The 20789-nt window shown below is 45.5% G+C and overlaps 1 protein-coding gene across 2 annotated transcripts in view; it reads left to right on the top strand.

Annotated features, from left to right (window-relative positions):
• PIAS3 (protein inhibitor of activated STAT 3) overlaps window positions 1-20789 on the top strand; it is a 597438-nt gene that overhangs the window by 406928 nt on the left and 169721 nt on the right. For both annotated transcript variants that reach the window (XM_086945355.1, XM_086945354.1), the window contains exon 5: window positions 14325-14415. In XM_086945355.1, coding sequence (XP_086801481.1) covers window positions 14325-14415 — 91 coding nt within the window. The remainder of the gene's footprint in view (window positions 1-14324; window positions 14416-20789) is intronic.

Here is a 20789-nt window from a genome sequence, read left to right on the forward strand (position 1 = left end):
GTGCTATAAAAAATTTGAGAATTAAATTAGTACAGCCAACCTCATTGATCCAACCCAAACACATCTGTGGTCTCACCATCAGTAAAGTCTTGTTCTGCCACATTAAATTTCAGCCAACTTATCTCTCTCCACGTACCCATAGCAGACAGAGGTTAAAGGTGATTATGTGGGGGCAGGAGTGAATGGAGAAATCAAACCTCTGAAAGAGGTTCCCTTGTAGACCAGTCTTAGTAGAGGAGTGAGATGGGCCTTGGAAAATGGGAAGAATTTAAATGATTATGTATCATTTGGAAAATATGGAAAATACATAAGTGCTTTGGTTACGCAAATAAAATATTGCGTGCATAATATTGCCTGGCTTTGTAGTTAAGAGAAGAATTCAAGCTGCAACGGTTTTCTGTGGGTATTTATATATCTGTACCTTATAAATCGATTGGCTACTCATCTGCTGTTGTCGGGATGCCTCAGTGAAGTATAAGTTTGTATTTCCTCCGGCATGGACATCCTTGGTTATTCACATTAAATGGAGGGCTGGACATCATTCTCTTGTTTTTAGGTTATATTTGGCAAGACATGCATATTAGCTGTGATCTCCCATATAATTTGAAATTTGGGCCCTTTTTATGGCTTGGTAGATTTAATTTTAGGTCTGCTCGGTCTTGAACTGAGACATGCTGTATCTGCTTCTGGACTTACAGCCCCGCTCATAGGCTTCCCATTTTCCCTCACCTATGTTGCTTCATTTTGAGGTCTCCCCATTTGTCAAGGGCATGCACCTCTTCTGGTGTTTAACCCTCCCCGAGTGCACCACCCAGCTACTTTTTTAAGCATATCACACACATCGCTGAACACATCCTAGATGTCATTTTAGCTAATACAGAACTAGTTACCTTTCAAACAATGACTCCAGTCGCATGGTCAGACTACCATTTGCTTGCTTTCCAACATAAAACAACACAAAGAGACACACCTAAAAACCACATTACATGCATCCTCCTATCGACCCTGGAACAAACTCCCTTTGGAGCTTTTGCTATCTTAATACCACTAAAAACGAAACAACAGAACAAAAAAACAGGCACCTTGGAGAAATACAGATATAAAACAAAAAATTTGAAAGCTGCAACGTGCCTGGCTCAAAACAAACACCAATCAAAATAAACTTTGCCTACAGAAACTTAGCAAATTATACAAGTCCGCTATCAAAACAGCTAAGAAAACGTACTATTCAGTCTGAATTCAAAATGCTAAATGTGTAAATAAAGAATTGTACAAAATTCTCAATGAATTTCGTAAACCAAATTGCCTGGAAGGAGCTCATCAGTTACTCAAGATTTCACAAACAAAAGTGGCAAATCAATACATGGCCAAATGAGACACGTTAGTCTCCTATTTAAAACAAAGACAAATCACCAGGACCAACTCTTTTCCAAAACTACAATCCAAGAATACTCTAAACCAGCCTCTCTATTCCGTCCAACACAATTCACACAATGAATTTATAGACCTGGTCAAAGCAAGCAGGCCTGCCGTCAGCCCTTCTGACGCGTGTCCACTGGACAGTTTCAGCCAGGGGGCGTACATACAAGTTAAACAGTGTAGGGCTAAGCGAAGAGCCCTGTGGGATCCTCACTACAGAGGATGGATAGAGAAAGCAGAGGAGTCTTCATATACTTGGAAGCTCCTGTCTGCTAGAAAGGCTTCCAGAAATGTTGTGGCGATACCTATGATGCTAACATCCAGCATCCTCTAGATGACGATGGCGTATGGCGTATGGCGTATGGCACAGTATCGAAAGCTAATTTATGTTCACTATGTTCAGCAATGCTAATGACCTCATGTAGTGACGGCTCGTCTGTAACCTGTAAATCACGTCTAATTTTGTTCCTGCTACATCTGAGCTTAAACTAATCCCTGATGCGCTCTTCTAATGCAGCCCCAAAATTACAAGTAGAAGCTACTTTTCTCAAAGATGTAACATACTCTCATCATCATTCTGTTATCTCATGCCAAAATTATGATGTTCCAGAATAGTGCTAACCATAGGCAGGTACTGTAGGTCCAACTTCTTCATACACATGCTGTAGGAAAGGGCCCCTTTTTGCATGGTTGCCCCCCACTTTTTGCCTGATGTTGATGCTTTTTGACTGAGTGTGCCCTGGGTTCCTGCCAACCAGGTACCCAAGGCCTATGTTCTTTTCCTAAAACTGTACTCTGTACCCGCAAATTGGCACCTCTCTGGCCACAGGAAAGTCCCTTGTCAAAGCTACCCTAGGTACCAAGGGCCCTGTACCCTAACACACACACTTCCATTGCAGGCTTTGTGTTTTGGTGCAGAGAAAATTGAAAAGTCGACATGGCACACATTCCTGTGTGCCATGCTTACGGCATAGGTCAGCCACCCCTCTAGCTGGGTGCACTATGCCACAAGTGAGGGTACAGGTGCATGAGCCCTGTACCCCTACAATATCTAAATCTGTTCTTAGTCATTGTAAGTGCAGTATATCCATAAAGAGTGTTTGGTCTGGGGGTTTGTAATTACAAACTCCACAGCACCATAATGGCTTTTCTGAAAACTGTTAAGTTTGATATCAAACTTCTCAGCCCATTAAACCCGCACTGCATATGACAGTGTTATATTTAATGAAAAATGCACTAAGAGGGCATCTTAGAGATGCCCCCTGAAAAACAGCTTAACTCTAGTGTCCTGGCTGACAGGCTGCTCGCCAGCGGCCACCCCCAGACATGTTTCTGGACCCCTGTGTCGAGAGCCTCCCGCTCTCGGGTCTGGAAACAAAGCACATCATCAGAAGAGGTGCCAAGCCTCCTTCCCCAGGATTGGCAGGGTCCAAGAAGGGGAAGCTTCAAAGGCTTGCTGCATTTGTGAACTTACCCAGCCATTTGCTGCTCCCAGCAACTGGCCCCACCGCTTCTGACCCCCACTTCGGGCAGGAGAATCAGTGAGAAAACCAAGATAGGAGGAGAGGTGTGCCCACCTTTACCAACCCCACCTCTCTGGTGGAGGAAACGAGGTGAAGGACAACACACAGTCTCTGCTATTTTAAAGATGGGGATCCAGCCAATTAGAGTAAGGCTTATGCCCCCCTTCCACTGGAGGGTGGCATAATGGGGGTGTTCTGATCCCAAGGAACCCATTGGTCCCAACCTGTAACTACCTGAAACGCCCCTAAATCTATTATTTAGTGGCAACCCCAAACCTTGCCTCCTCAGACAAGAAGAAACATGAAGGGCCAAAGAGCTGTGCCGGAGGAAGAAAAGGAGGACACCCACAGACTTGTCCCCAGCCCTACCGGCCTGTCCTGACCGTGACCTGCTCCAGCGGAATTCGGTGTGTCCTGCAGTCAGCAGCCCCCAGAACCCGGAGGACCTGCCCTGCCTTCCCCAACAAGACTTTGTCTCCTGTGAGCATTGGATTTGCTCACCAACAGACTCTGGCTTCGGCCAAATCCGTGAGTCTGCACCACTCTCCACCCGACGCCCACGTCCCGAGTTCGAGTGGCCCAACACCAAGAGGAGGTCTCCCCGGAGATCTGGTGATCTATGACCTACTTCAAGTCTCCTGACGACGTCTGCAGCCCCTTTCTGGAGGATCACATTGACAGCAACTGAAGCCGGTAATAAAAAGCAGACGCCAAAAGTCAACCCTGCACCCTACGCCCCACGTCCTTGGGTGGCCCAACCAATAGTGTCCCGGCATCCCACGACATCCAAACTTACCTCTCCAGCCTGTGGTCGCCTCCAGAAGATCTTCGTCCCCATGTCTGTAGTGTTTGTTGAAACTGGAGAATCCCCATTAAAAACAGCAGGGCACCTGATGCCAAAACAGCACCCTACATTCAGCCGCCCCTGTGCCTCTGTGGGTGCACTTTGTGTGATAAGTTGAACCCTCCTTTGCCCAGTGCTTAATCCTAGGAGCTTTGCTTCCTCAACTTGGTGGCCTGCTCATGAGCAGCCACCAACTGGGGGGCCCCTATCCACCATTGGATAACATTGTGCCTCAGCACTCTGCACCCCGGCGCCCTAGTGCTGCTGAGAGTGCTCTTGGAGTGCATCCCTGACCCTGGGGGAACCCTTGTTCTAACCTAAGAAACCCAAGTCCCAAAACCTAGTACTTGCCTGTAAACCGGTCTCTTAATTTCCACCCATAGAATTGCATTGACTGCTTTTCTGTGAAAAAAGTTCCAAGTGTGGAGTTGAAAACTCTATGAAAAGTCATAAAAGTGTGTTTTTTAAATAACAAATTGCATTACTTACCTTTATCCAGGAAATGTCCCTGTTATGGTATCTAGATATACACAAGGGGTGGTGAAGTGAGCTAAAGAACGATGATGGATTCAACCCAGACCTGTGACTGGAGGCGAGTGTTTGAAAAGTTTCAGCTCTCCTTCCATCATTACCTTGTGTTTGCTCTAAGTTGTCAGGCTATGCCCAGACATGGGTCCCTTGCTCACTTTGCCACTGGAGTCAAGCTAGCCTGGCTGATGAGGGCTGTTAGCCCGAAACCGGTCCCAGGATGCTTGTTTCCGGTCCAAGGAAGACATGGCTTGGCAGTTCGGGCTGGACTGTTCCCATGAGGCACAGGGTCAAGACTGATTCGCATATAGCTGTGTCTGAACTGTGTTGGCGAAGTGAGCTAAAGAACGATGATGGATTCAACCTAGATCCATGAATGGGGGTAAGTGTTTGAAAAGTTTCCGTACTCAGTCCATCATTTCCTTGTGTTTGCTTTGTATCTAGATATACAACACAAAGTAGTAAAGTAATCTGAAAAAGTAACACAAAGTAGTAAAGTAATCTGAAAAAGTAATCAACAACTACTCACAAAGTAATTGCAAAGTACCTGTATTGTAATTCCAACTGTTTATGAAGATTTGACTTACCTGTAATCAAACCAATTGCATTCAACTGCAGTCTTCTTGCAAAGTACTATTACACTCACCAGTTCTAGGCCTTGCTTGGTTCTAGAAATAAAATACAATTAAATAATATTTGTATACAAAATAAATTGTCAGAGTTCAGTCTTTTAGTGTGTGAAATCATTTACTGCCCGAGTGTGTTCAATAAATGCTTACACTACCCTCTGAAAAAGCATTACTGCTCGCTCACACTACCACAAATTGAGAGTAAGATATTATCTACGTCAACCCCTGAAAGCCTTTGCAGATCCACTGGACTATGTGCACACTACATGTTACTTTGATATACTTATATATCAGAAGATATTCAAAAACATCCTGCCCCTCACAACCCAAACAGTGTAACAATAAATAACATTTTCTTTCAGAAGGGAGATTACCCCACAAACCCTAGAATGAAGTAAGAAAGCTTTTTTCCACTTGGACCATATGACAGGTGGTTCATCAGGAGCAGAGAGAATAAAGGTTGGAGGAATAACATTCTGCCTGATGAAAAACTAAACACAGTACCCACTAAGTACAGAACATGACTGCAGAATACAGTATTACTTAACTGAAACAACAGGTGAGTCCCCCCACGGATATGAGGCGTGCCAATCACCGGAGGTCACAGGAAAACAATGGAAATAGCCATCCTTGTCGAAAGTGTAATAAAGTACATAAACCATATAGAGATTCAAGTAGGTTCTATAATTAAGAGTATCTCATCCAAAAACCAGTAATATCCAAGAGCAGCTGCAACTAATGTCTGGAACTACTGCATAATACGTCACAAAATTTGGAATCCCACTACATTCTTTGCCTTGTATCTAGCATCCTGGTAAGAAACACCATAATGCTAAATACCACAGAAGGAAAAACTCCTTTATGACGAAGTCGTAATCACTCTGCGCCTTCACAGTGCCGGCAACAGAACAAATTCTTCTTTAGCACGCGATTGTTCTGCACGCAAGTTGTTACAGCGACTTGCTTTAGGGGGGGAGAGCAATGGAGTGGTATAGGAATTAAAGTCCAACACCTTCCCTACTGTTACACAGACTGGAGTTGGAATCGTAAAGTAAACTCTTCCATTATCCAGTGCCTCCCTAAGGCAATTCGTTAAAAGTACTTGCGTGCAGAACAAATGAGTGCTAAACACACATTCGTTCAAATGACGGAGTTCCTAAGGAATGCTTGAAAAACGCATGCAGAATTCCGTCATACATTCACCACAGAAGGCACCCATATTGTGATTTTCCTAGGGCTGTTTAACACTTACTTTTCACAACATTAATTTTAATTTGGGTAGGGTCAGTGTGTCATTTCCAGAATGTTGTATCAAGTAGTGTGCATTTTGTAGTCAGCTCTACCATTTCTGTAATTTCTCTGCGCCTGCTTACAGTTGGGATGTGTAATCATTGCTTTGCTGTTAACACCTCCCCCGTGTTCTTCTGCCCTCCACCCCATGCTGATTGTGAACTCTCCTGTGGTATCCCAACAACATACCCAGCAACCTACATGGTCAGGCAGCAGTTTCATTTGGGTTGTAGTATTTGACAACATGGTGGCTCCTCTTCTCATCTTATTTGTGACAATGTCTATATATCCACAGGTCTGATTGTTCGAAGGCACCCATTTTGTGATCTCCTGGGTCCGAATATGATTTCCATGCCTGGGTGGGCATGGTGTGTAATATTATCAAATACCAACCCCTCTGTGGGTAATTAATTGCGTGCACCCCAATTGGTCCGGCGGTGGTGCTGTCCCTTTTATTTCTTTGTTGTATGATATAATGTTGATGTTAACATATTACATTATTTCCCCGTCTGCTGCTCTATGGGTGTCAATGTCCTTATTCTATCTTGCTGAGTAACTGCTCCTCTTCCAAACGAGTGCAGTTGTTTGTTTTGCCCTATTGAGCAGTTTATTTATTATGGTTGCTGCAGCCTTGTAACGTAATGTGATGTGCATTTTTCCTTCTATTGTGAACTTTATTTTGTCTGGGTAGAATATGGCATATTGTATTCCCAAGGATTGTAGTTTCTATTTTTACAAATGTTCTTTTCACCTTCAGGACATTTTGTGTAAATTCCTGGTAAAAAGTGATCAGTGAACCATTATGGGGGATTTCTTCTGTTTTTCTTGCCAATTTAAGTATTTTGTCACGATCTCTATAGTTGAGAAGTTTGGCAATTAGCGGCCTTGGTGTTGCTCATGGTATTGAGTGGGGTACCAGAAAATAGTATATGCGTTTGACAATGAGCATTTGCAACAGCTTCTAATGTCCAAATATGTCCCATCAGCATACCTTCAACATATTTCTCAGGTTTACACTTTGACAAGGTTGACCTCCCTTCAAGATATTCATTTTTCTGCTTGAGGCATTCCAATTGGGCAGCCACATCATTTTATGCCTTCATCAGCCCTGCCATACTGTCTTCCGTTTCTGAAATGTGCCTCGCTGCCATGTTCATCCTTGTATGTTGGTTATCTCTACATTCTTAGAGATCATCCAGGAAGCGGGTTAGAGTGTCTCTTTTGGTGTCTATGGATGCCAAACTGCTCTCATCTCTAGCAGGAGTACTCTCTCAGTCAGACAACATTTCATATGCTTCTTATGCAATGTCGTCCAGATTACCACCACCTCGCTGTTGCATCCTCCCCAACCTGGGTAGTCACCTTTGACTATGCCACACTTAGTATAACACATCTTTATTCTTCTGCATCGAACAGCGAATTCAACATTCTCAACCTGCATTCACTTCACTACACAACTCCACATAACTAGAGCCAAACGTTTGAGGTGCAGGAAGTGCAGGTTCGATTATATGGGTGTTCAGTTCCTTTGAGCAAGGTTTTGGTAGCTTAGTTTTTTGCAGTACATGCTTAACGAAATTTGGGATTCTGTAGGTATGAAAACCTCAGTGAGAACACATGTAACATATTATTGGCTATTAAAAAAAAACTGTCTAATCTGCACCCTCTCCTTGCAAACAGTATTATATTCCAAGCTGCTTGTCCTCAAATAACCACTACAACCCACATAATTTCACGCCAAATAGTTGCAATTCACTCACAATAATTCAACATCATGCCACATAGTTCATTCAACTCGGCTACATGCCACTTCACGCCACACAATGCCACTCCACGTAAATCCACACCATACAACATTACACTCCACACAAATCCACCCGCACCATGCCACACATTTACACTGCACATATTTCATCTCCACACAATATACATCCACTCTACTCCATAACACGTGGATAAAAGACATTGACAACGACAATAGCTCTCAGATTGCCAAGACCTATATACATCCACTCTACTCCATAACACATGGCTAAAAGACATTGACAACGGCAATAGCTCTTAGATTGCCGAGACCTATTGGCTTTGCCAATGCTTGTTTGTAACTTTGGTCTTTTAAAAAGAACTTTGGCTCTACTTGCCTTCCCTGCCAGTCCCACTTTTCAGCACCATCAATTCCTAAATGTGACATCACTTGTTCAGTATGGCTTCTTGTACAAAAGAATGTAAGAAATCAAAAGCGCCCTCTACATCCATTGTGATCAGTGTGAGAAACACCTAAGGTATGATGTGCACATGCTGAACTTTGAGATACTTGCAGGGAAAAATGTACTTCCTGTGTAACTTACTTTTGATATTTGACCTGTGACCACGGGCTCGTCTTCGGCATGCACGATGCATATAATTCAGAGCGTCCCTGCTTCCTCCTTGAGCTACTTCTCTCCAGCCCAAGAGGTTGGTCTTTCTTTCCTCCATTCATCCTATCCATTCAGCCCGGTTGCTCCTCCACGCTCCAGCTGACCCTCACGCTGGTATCGTTCTGCTTTACCAATTCTCTGCTCCCAACGCTGCATTGCCCTGCATTCATTCATTTGCTAGCGCTGCACTATCGCTCCATAGCGCTGTATTGCCGATTTAATCTGTACCTCGTGAATAGCGCTGCTCTGCTGATTTAATTATTTTATTGTGCCGCACTGTCGCCTTATTTATTTCATTAGCAGCGCGACGTCGCTGAGGCAGTAACTCTGAATTGCTCAGCTGTCTCGTGCGTGTAAGGCTTTCATTACGCTGTGCATTTGCTGGCCCTGGCTGTGCTCGCCTTTGACCCTCCATTTTGTGCTTTTGTTTATCCCCTGGTCCGCCCCTCCTCCCGCCACCGCCTCCTCCCAGCTGCTGCCCCTCCCACGCTCCGCCCCCTCCACCATCCATTTATGACCAATGCCCAAACGTGCAGCGTTTACGCGCAGCGACCGCGCCCAACCCGCGCCCAACCCGCGCCGAAGGTGCGCCAAAGGTAAGCCCGTCTACGCCCGTCCGCGCCTGCACCGCGCCCAGCGCCAGACCCCCTGCCCCTCGCGCTGCCCAGCCCTCCCGCATTATCTACGATGCCGCCACCCTCCTAGCCCTTAACCCCGGTCGCACCCCCAACTGCGTCCAAGCCGCCCCTGGACAAACCCATGGATCTTTCTCCTGCCTCTCCTGCAAATTCAGCGGCACCGACAACATCTCCGCTACGACCACACCACAGATTCCCGACCCCAACCACCTTCAATGCATCCTTCTCAACACCCGATCAGTCCACAGGCACGCCATTGACCTATGGAATCTACTAGACACCACTTCTCCGGACATCGCCTTCCTTACGGAAACATGGATGAATGCTTCCTCCGCACCAGACATCACCATTGCCATCCCGGAAGACTATAAGATCACTCGCAAAGACCGTACCAGCCACACAGGAGGAGGAATCGCTATCGTCCATAAGAAATCAATCCGCATATCAACCAGCTCTGACGCCAACCTCGCCAACTCCGAACACCTTCACTTCCAGATCCACATCGACCCCAAAACCACACTCAGAGGCACCCTCCTCTACAGACCACCAGGACCCCGCGCAAAATTCAGTGAAGACATCACGGACTTCATCACCCCACAAGCGCTCCCCTCCAAAGATTACATCCTTCTGGGAGACCTCAACTTTCACCTCGAAAAGATCAACGACCGCAACACCGCCACCCTCGTGGACAACCTCGCCAACCTCGGACTTAAACAACTAGTCACTTCCCCCACCCACATCGCAGGCCACACACTCGACCCCATCTTCACATCCAGCAACCATATCTCCTTCAGCCACACTACGGACCTCCTCTGGACTGACCACAGCTGCGTTCACTTCACCTACAACAAACCAAAACCCAACATCCACCTCCAACCTACCCTGCAAAGGAACTGGAACAAAATCACCACGGACCAAATCTCCGCATCGCTCCTTCAAAACACCCCAGCCCTCTCTTCTAACGCTAACGAAGCCGCCGCCAACCTCACCCTATGGTTATCCAACACCGCTGACACCTTAGCACCACTGAAAAAACGTCAAACCAAACCTGGCAGCAAGAAGGCCTCATGGTTCAACGATGATCTCAAGAAGTCCAAGAAACTCTGCCGCTCCCTTGAAAAGGCCTGGAAAAAAGACCCAACCACCAGCACCAAGGATGCCTTCAAAAACGCCACCCGCACTCACCACCAACTAATCCGAAAAGCCAAGAAAACAGCATTCAAGGATCGACTTGACAACAACGCTCACAACAGCAAGGAACTTTTCAACATCGTCAAGGAATTTTCCAATCCCTCGGCCAACTCCAACGACATCACCCCCTCTCAAACCCTCTGCGACTCCCTAGCCTCATTTTTCCACAACAAGATTGCAGACATCCACAACAGCTTTGACAACCAACCCGGAAACCAACCCACCCTACCATATGCTGATCATCTTCCCCCCGTGAACACCCTTAACGACTGGAACCCAATCTCCACTGAGGACACCATCCGCCTGATGAATTCCATCCACTCAGGATCCCCCACAGACCCATGTCCTCACCACATCTTCAACAAAGTAGACTCCATCATAGCACCGCACCTCCGAGACGTCATCAACTGCTCCTTCAACTCCGCCACCTTCCCGGAAAACTGGAAACACGCTGAACTCACCGCCCTTCTGAAAAAACCCACAGCGGACCCCACCGAACTCAAAAATTACCGCCCCATCTCGCTTCTTCCATTCCCGGCCAAAGTCATCGAGAAAGCTGTCAACAACCAGCTCGCCGCCTTCCTCGAAGCCAACAAATCCCTCGACCCCTCACAATCTGGCTTCCGAGCAAAACACAGCACTGAGACCGCCCTCATCGCAGCAACAGACGACATTCGAACTCTACTGGACAATGGAGACACAGTCGCCCTCATCCTCCTCGACCTCTCTGCAGCATTCGACACAGTCTGCCACAGCACCCTTTTACAACGCCTCAATAACATCGGAATCCAAGGAAAAGCACTTGAATGGACCACCTCGTTCCTCACCGGAAGAACCCAGAGAGTCCGCCTTCCACCATTCAAGTCCGAGGCCTCTGAAGTCATCTGCGGCGTACCACAAGGATCCTCACTCAGTCCCACCCTCTTCAACGTATACATGAGCCCCCTCGCGGCCATAGCACGCCAACACAACCTCAACATCATCTCGTACGCGGATGACACTCAACTGATCCTTTCCCTCACCAATGACCCCAGCACCGCCAAAACCTACCTACACGAAGGAATGAAAGAAGTTGCCGAATGGATGAAACAAAGCCGTCTGAAACTGAACTCAGACAAAACAGAAGTCCTCATCTTAGGTACATCCCCCTCGGCATGGGACGACTCTTGGTGGCCGGTAGCCCTTGGAAAAGCACCCATCCCGACAGACCACGCAGGGAACCTAGGCGTCATCCTGGATTCTTCAATCTCAATGAACAGACAAGTCAGCGCCGTATCATTTTCCTGCTTCAACATTCTTCGCATGCTCAGAAAAACATTTCGCTGGATCCCCTCCGAAACAAGGAAAACAGTCACCCACGCTCTGGTCACGAGCCGACTCGACTACGGTAACACCCTCTACGCAGGTACCACCGCAAAACTCCAGAAGAAACTCCAACGAATCCAAAACGCCTCAGCAAGTCTCATATTAGACATCCCACGCAACGAACACATCTCTGGTCACCTTAATGACCTCCACTGGCTACCCGTCAATAAGAGGATCACCTTCCGACTGCTTACCCACGCACACAAATCACTCTACGACATCGGTCCAGAATGCCTCAACTCACGACTGTCCTTCTACACCCCCTCCCGCCAACTACGTTCTTCCAGCCAAGCCCTCGCCACTGTACCTCGCATCAACAAGACCACCATGGGAGGCAGATCCTTTTCATACCTGGCTGCTAAAACATGGAACTCACTCCCCGCTTACCTTCGCCTTACCCAGAACCACCTAGCATTCAGAAAGCAACTTAAAACGTGGATATTTGACAAGTAATCCTCCTCCCCTTCCTAAGCGCCTTGAAACCCTCCGGGTATGTAGTGCGCTATATAAATTCTATGACTTGACTTGACTGACATCTTCCTTGCCAAGATTAACGTCTGTAAACGGCTGCTCCTCCTCCGCCATGTTATACTATTTAAGCTCCCTGGGAAGTAATCTGTTGCACATGTGGAAGAGAAAGGCCAAAATGAGTGGTGTGGCTGCGACTCGACTATTTAGAGATTTTTTTTTGGCCAAGCAGGAATAGACGCATAATAACTAGACTTTTGACTTTTTGGGGAGAACACTGCAGGATGTGCCACCACTTCAAGCTTATCCTTGGGCTTTGTTTTTCTGCTACATGGGCATTTGCTGCAACGTTTTTCAAGCCACTGGTGACCCTTGGGCACTAGTTTCGCTCGTGCTTAAAAGTTGTTTGTAAAGTGCCTCTTGTACGGAAAGTAGGTCCATCAAATGGAGAACTAACTTGAAATAGCGTGAAAGAAGAAAAGAGGCCTTATCCCTGAAAACAGAACATGGGCACCACTCTACTAGAACCAAACGTTTGAGGTACAGGAAGTGCAGGTTCGATTATATGGGTGTTCAGGTCTTGTGAGCACGGTTCTATTAACTTAAATTTTTGCACGACATGCTTAACGAAATTCAGGATTCTGGAGATGGGGAAACCTCAGTCAGAACACACTTAGCACATTATTGGCATTTAGCTTGCTCTGTTAGCTTCTTTTGGTTGACTTTTAATCCTCCGCTCATGTAGTAAAACCCACACTGGGTCACTCCCAATTCACACTACCCCTGGAATTTTCACAAGAAACTTGCTTGTTTATTTTAGAATTGTAACAGCACAAGATAGTTTCATTTAAAAGCTACCCCTCCTAGGTTCACCCAGTTCTGTATATTGAAGTGGCAATGTTATGTGCCTGAGTTAGGCCTATGTAGCAACGCTGCACGTTTTCTTACATTGTCCTCTTTCTACACAATAACATTTTGCACATATTCATGTGCGTGACAATGTTGGATTAATTTCTCTGAAACTACATTGCTTACACGATTGGCTTAGCGCAACATTATCATGATGCCTCGAACACAGAGTACAAGACCTTCATCCTTGGGGTGATAGGGCTGTTTGCAAACACATAAACGTGTATGTACATCGCAAGGATGCTTTTTATTATAAATTAATAAGCATTTCTGAGGGTTAGCTAGAGGAGATATTTCTGATGACATTGAGCGGTCCCTGCATGCTGATACTTCGCCAAGCAGCTGCCTAACATCTCCGCGAGGGGTGCCCAGTTCGTGACCAAGACGGGGTCCTACATTCTGTCCTGCCATGTATTGGGGATTGGATAATCCTGTGGGGGGAGGAATTCTTGGCTACACACTCACACACAAACTCCCATGGCTTTAGGCTGTAGTGGTTTATTATTTGTTAGGGTAAATGTGATTAACATTTACTGAATACACTGACATTTTGTGGGTGCTCCATGATACATATACCATTCAGTGGAGTTAGATTAAGCCAGTTCTGTTGATGATTGACAAATGTTGTAGGTATATAGCATATTACTATCTACAGATAAGCATGTATGTGTTATGCCGTGCTGCTGTTCGTATACTGTAGTTGCAAATAAAAGTTATTCAACCTGAGCACTAGAGGATATACATATCAACATTACGGGCTAAGCAATTGGCTTCATAGTTGATTACTAAACAGAATCTGCGAGTCATTGTTTTCCCATATTAGTTGTACTAGGTTAAAAAAATGAAATTTGGCCTTTTCAGTGTTAATAATGTGACTGCATTGTTACTAATGTATTGTTTCCACTAACCTGTTCTACTTCACTGCCTATTTTTTCACAGGTATGGTAAATATTGCATGCAGTGCATGTTAAAACTGTTGTCAACAAACATTTTTGTGAGTTCATAAATTTTTTTTTTTTTTTCACTTGCAAAGTTGTACCCAATCCTTTGCATCTTGAACTGTACCACAAATTCTCATGTTCCCCCTTCATTCATTCATTCAGGTTTTGCTTGTGTGAAACCAGCTGCCCACAGGATGATTACTTCCCTCCTAATTTATTTGTCAAGGTGAACGGAAAACTCTGCCCATTGCCGGTGAGTAAAATGAGCTGGTGCTTCTACACTTGTGCAGAGGGTAGCAGTTAGAAAATTCATTTTTGTCCTCTCAATAATGTTTGCAAATCTGTACATTTGTGATCCAGCAGAAATGGAAGAACAGACTAGAATTGCAGAACTCCTGACTAATGATTGCTAAGTATTTTCAAAGGCTGTCATTCGAGAACAGTGTGTTTTTGTTTATAGAAATAAAAATCCATAATTCTTATCACTAATGTTGTTTTTTTTAAATTACAATCACTTTAACTTGATTTTATTTGTATTTCCTCTATCATTTGTTCACCATGTATGCACTTATCTGATAGAGACATCTATCCCCAGATTCGTTACCTCATAATATCTCCAGCATCAGGCTGGATCCAGAAGACTTTTGCTCAAGCAGCACCCTTGTGTGCTAGTAGGTGGCGTCTGTCTTTTCTACGTGGCGTCGTCCGCGCCGAAAGTGATGTCCATGTCACCTGTATAGGTGCCACCTCGGCGCACTAAAGCCAGTTCTTTTCTTTTCGCGTCAGCTAGCGCAGATCCGTGAAGAAAGCTACCCTCTGTCCCTTTTTTCAGACTTTTTTCAACATTTTGTCAAAAATGTTTGTTGTGTAGGTTTTTCCTTGATGTCGAAGAGGACTTCTGGATTCAAACCGTGCGGCACCTGCCAATACGCCATGTCATTGGCAGATCCACATTTAGCATGCTTCCGACTGCCGGGCCAGGGCTCCGAAGGCTTTGAGGCAGCAGTCCCTTCAGCTGCTTGCAGCCCGGCGTTCAACTCCACTCCGATCTCCCCGGAGATCTCATTCCCAGGTCCCGGAACTGCTTGGGAAGTCTTAAGTCCTCGTCCTTCCACTCGATGTCATCAAATCGGTAAGGTAAGAGGCATAAAAAGCACAAGAACTCAAAGCATGCTTCAGCCTCGCCCTGTCCGTTGTCCAACGTGATGGTGGAGCCTCGTCACCCTAGGACTCGTTCTGCAGAACCTGCCCCGGAGTTGGCTCTGCGCTTCCTGCCTTCCCAGGGACCGGAGCGACCCTCGCCCAGTTAAGACTAATATGACATCATGTGCCTCTTATTTGGGTGACCTGACCCTCCCGGTGTGCCTTAGTGCCGCGGAGGCTCAGGGAGGGTTCAATCGGGTTCGCGCCGGCGGTTCTGGCCCGGATGTCCCCCAATGGATCCGGTGGCGGTCCGGACTGGCGCCGGTCGTTCACCAGCACCCGCACCTAGACCCCCAGCGGCGCCAGCCCCATTCTCATCCTCGACGACCCAGAGTCTGGTTGGTGCCAATTGACACCGATTCCAGTGCAAACGACATTCTTTGGTCCTAGTTTGATTCTTCAGCCTTCTTTTGAGGGGTTGGGATTGGAGGATGTTTGGGAGGGGTTGCTTGAGCCATTACAAGACCAGCCTGAACACGAAATGGACTGGTATGAGGTATTGAGTGAGGGCAGTGTCCTGGATACCCCCCCTGATTCTGACCTGCTTTCTCCCATACTGTGGCTATTGAGGAGGGAGCTTCATATGCTATGGTGGTGAGAAGGGCAGGCAATGCCTTTTCTCCCCTTCAGTACCCCTCCAGCCTTTCAACAAAGTCTTGACTGATGTCCTTCTAGGATTCTTGTCCAAGTCAAGCACAGGGGCGCCCAGTGAATAGGACAGTGGCCTGCCGTCATCGCCCTGCTCCGGGTGACCCAAAATTCCCTACCACAGAGTTTGGTGGTCCTGGCCACTAGCTCACAAGTTGCATTTTCCTCCACACCCCTGGTAAGGGAATACAACAGTCTGGAAAGTAGATTTTTTCTTCCGCTTGCCTTCCATTGAGGTCGATGAACACTGCATGCCTATTTTCTATTGACCCGTATTAGAAGACGAAAGCATAGAATTGTTCTCCTTGCTGAAAGGATACCACCATCCATCAACTCTGACTGCCCCAGGCTACTTTCACAACGGTGTATTTGGGAACGGTTAGGCTGACTTCCAATACTTCGATCCCCACTAATGAATCCTCTTCTCTTACATCCTCTGGAGTCACAACCTCCAATGAGTTGGACTACTATGGTTTCTGATGTACTTTTATTGAGTTCAATTGATGCTTTTAGGGCTACATTTGTAACCTAATTATGTGTTCCAGTGTTGCTGATTCTGCATCTTGCAAGTGACTCATTTGTTTGAGTATTGTGGCTGTGTGACCATTAATGATGGGTGGTGTCGCTTTTTTTTCATGTTTTACTTTTGTGTGCGGAGTATGGGGGTTGGGCTTTGAAAGCAGAAGGCTGTAGAAGTAAACCTTTGATTCCAGTCATTTTTATGGGAAGCAGGCAAATGACTGTTGTCGTCATTTAATCCTAGATCTAGAATAATTTATTTTGCGTCCATCAGAATACAGCTTTGTTATTGTAAGTTGCGTAGTATTGCCAAGTTGGTTTGGAATTGGCGTTAAACCAATCAATTTTGCAGCCCCCTGAAAAATATATCAGAAGAAAAGCAGGTAGCGCTCTGATTTTTTTACATAAATTTGGTGGTGCGTTCAAGGGATTATCAATTGTTTGGATTTGTAGACGCTCATTGTTGAGAGGACAATTTTTAATTTGAGACCTTGAAGTTCATCTTGTTTGAGGCTATTATGGGTTTGAGTGAATTCTTCCAAATGGTTCAGTGCAACTGCCTGTTGAGTTCTTTCAGCCAGCTATTCTTGAGGCACTGACTTGTTACGGATGGGTTATGAGTGCTCATTTAGGGATGACTCCGCATTGAAGACCACATGTACATAATGACATTTAGTAATTTAGTGCAATGAATATTGATAGCTTTTGCATTTATGAGTGTGTGAAAAATTGTATTTTAATGCAATGCAGGTTAGTTCCCTATAGATTGGTTTTTATGTGTACAAGATTATTTGGATTAGTGGCTTTTAAATGCCACAGCTTGATTGTAATCCTCTTGCTTCTAATGATTTGAAAGGGTGAGCAGGGTTTTGAATGCACATGGTTGAAGCTTGGAAGGGAGAATTTGTTGAGTTTGTATTCAAACTCTTTTAGCCTCTTGATCTATGCAAGGCATCGGCTGTCTGTGCCTTGCCCTTCAGCCAGGTTGATTCCTTAATCCACAAGGCTTCCAGCAGTTAGAAACCAGCAGTAGCCACGATATTTGTAAAAGGAATGTTATTTTGACCTTTATGACCTTGATCATGGTTTTCAGGTTCTGGTCTGCCACATCTGGCATACCTATTGTGGACTTAAGAATGCTTCCTAGTCCTTTGCTTATCTTTGGATGGAACCTTGTCCTTCAGCCAGACTGATCCGTTCTTCCGCAAGGGCTCCAACAGTTAGTCTAGCAGTATTTAACACAATTTTTATGTAATGTTTCTTTTGTCCTGAGTCAAGGTCTTCAGGTTCTGGTCTGCCACATCTGGCATCCCTCTTGTGGACTTCAGAATGTTTCTCAGTCATTGGCTAATCTTTGGAAGTAGCATTGGGTTGTTGCATTTAATTATTAACTTTTTAACTTTTGTCCTGGCTCACTTCAAGAAATTGGCAGTACGTTCCTTGGCCGTGTTTTTACTCCTTACAGTGTCCTTTACTGGTGACTTTGGTTTTGGTGCACAGACGAATACCACCTTAACAGTAAAGTCTGCAGAGCTGTTTCCAGTAGATTTCCTTTTGTGTGCTAGCAAGATTGTTAGCATAGTTTGGATTTGTTAGTCTTCGGTTGACTTCATGCATGTGCTGAGAGTTTTACAATGTGTTTTCCTGGTGTCTGGCCATTTACTCTTTGCCTCAAAGAACAAGGGAGGGGGAATGAGGTCAGGGATGCTGTGGGCGTAGCCTCGTAGGAAATTATGGAAAAATAAAGAAAGTCCACCCTTCATTTATGAAACCTTCCATTTTTGCACAAATATTATCCTTCCAGTGATTGTTACCAGTGTTTAAAAAAAATGTATTTCTCAGTGATAAACTGGGGGTTTTGCAACCCCCTCCCCCCCCCCCCCCAACCCTTAGAGCTTATGGGGGTATATCAGCTGCACAAAAGTAGGTAGAGGCAAAACATGGTCCATGCCAGTGCCACTTGGCAAATGTGAAAGATAAAATCTTTTCACAACTCTTAATTTGTTAGGAGTTGGAGAAAAAGTCAACCTTGTTCTTTGCTCAGAAAGTGGTGACTAGTGCCTTTCTTCGGTGTCAAATTGTTGGTCAGTGTCTCCTTACCTCATCCAGACAAAACAGTTGTCACCTTATCTGCCCAAGTCCTGTTTAGTACAGCTGTAACCCCTCACCACCATTAACATTCTGGAGTTGGGGTGGAGGGTGTTGGGGGGGGGGGGTGTTCTTAGCTGTGAGAGCAGTTTTCCATCTTTCTGTGGAAATAAGCTGTTTACCCTCACAGATCGCACAGCCACCATTAACATTCTGGAGTTGGAGTGGAGGGTGTGGGGGGGGGGGGGGCGGGGGGGGGTGTGTGTTCTTAGCTGTGAGAGCAGTTTTCCATCTTTCTGTGGAAATAAGCTGTTTACCCTCACAGATCGCACAGCCAACCCACCAGCTCTGCAGAATTAACAATATATTGGTGGAATTGTCAGAGGTCGTCTAGCAGTCGCCATTTCTTTTGCAGGTTAGTTTAGTTGAGGTACCAGTGGGACTCCACAGTGAATTTCCTCCTTTTCTGAACGAAAGCAAGGGGCACTTTCCTCCTGGATTGGTGTTATGTAGATTTATAGAGTGTACTATCACCTGGGAGGGTATCCTGGTACTAAGCTGGTGAGAGTGACGAGATTGAGGGCCTCGTGGTACTACTCAAAAAGCCAGGCCTTCAGCTTCTTGCAGAATTCAATAACTGATGAGGAGGCTTTTATGTGTAGTGGGAGGTCATTCCATGCTTTAGGAGCGATGTAGAAGAAGGCTCGACAGTCCGATCTGGTTTTCCATATGTGTGGGATATGTACAAGTTGGAGTCTGGACGAGCTGAGGTGTCTAAAAGGTTTGTGAAAGCAGATGAGATTGTTGAGTTTTTTTGGGCCAGTGTTATGTAGTGCCTTGAAAGTGTGGGTGAGGAGTTTGAATTGTGCTTGTTTCTGTATGGGGCCCCAACAGAGCTTCTTTATGTGTTGTGTGGTAGGAGTGCGGTGTAGGGATTGAGAGTGATTCTGACCGCAAGGTTCTGAGTAGTCTCAGCCTTCTGGTGAGTTTTTGGTTGATTCTGAAATAGAGGGTGTTCCCTTAGTCTAGCTTTCTTGTGACTAGGACATTTGTGTCGGTTTGGCCAGCTAGATCAGTGATAACCAGTAGATGTTTGTAGATTAGAGAAAAGGTAGATTTTTTTAGGACAAGTTAATATAGAGACCTCATCCACAAACAACCCAGAGGTAACTGTCAATATTAAGGCTCTTTATTCCACCCCAGCAACCGCTTACATTCTAGTTCTTTGCATCATCACTTGGCAACTAAGCATGATAGAAACAAACAAAGTGTAAACACCACATCACCTCCCCCTTTTATAAAACCAATGCATGAGGATGTAAAACACATTAGCCCTCAACAAACATAGTCTTGTAATCGATAAGGAACCTTCCTCGCACGAGAAGGTTGCAAGACATCGTCTTGCACAGATTTCATTTCAGGTTGGTCAACAAAACTTGTCTGGCACTTCACCACCCTATTGAGGTTCCATATTTTGTGGTTATGTGTCTTATCAGCATTTTTAAACAACTTGATAATCTTAACGGGTTGCCCCAACTTGGACATCTTACTGTCTTTACCTGAAGACTTGATTCTAACCCAATCTCCCACGCACACCACAGTTCTCTTGACTGCCTGCCTTCCATCAAACCATATCTTTCCCTCCATCCTTCCGTACAGTCCACGCCATCGCTCATCTCACTTCTCTTGGCAGTGACCCACAAGGGAGTGAGTTTAATGTTGGGAAATCTGCCTTTAAATAACCGAAAAAGAGCAATGCCAGTTGAGGAGTGAAGTGTAAACTTATACTCACGAACCTTAGACTTCATGGCACCTTCCCAGTTGTTACCAGACATGACCGCCTGTTGCAGCGTTTCCTTTAGCACCTTCACAAGCTTCTCAACAATACCATTGCTTTCAGGATGGTATAGAGCTTCCTTCTTATGCATGATTCCTCTTTCCTTTAGAAGAAACTCTCCGCCACACTAGAGGTGAACCGTACTCCATTATCCGACAAAATGGAAGATGGAAACCCCTATCACTCAAATAGATCCTCCAAAAATCCAATGACCACGCTAGACTCCACTGAGTTGACAAACTTGATTTTTGGCCACCTGGAGAACAAATCCAGTCACTCCAGAACATACCTTCCCTGGGATTTCAATTTAATTGGTCCTAAAATGTAAATTG

Source organism: Lissotriton vulgaris, chromosome 12, assembly GCF_964263255.1.
Source record: "Lissotriton vulgaris chromosome 12, aLisVul1.2, whole genome shotgun sequence".
Classification (NCBI taxonomy): Eukaryota; Metazoa; Chordata; class Amphibia; order Caudata; family Salamandridae; genus Lissotriton; species Lissotriton vulgaris.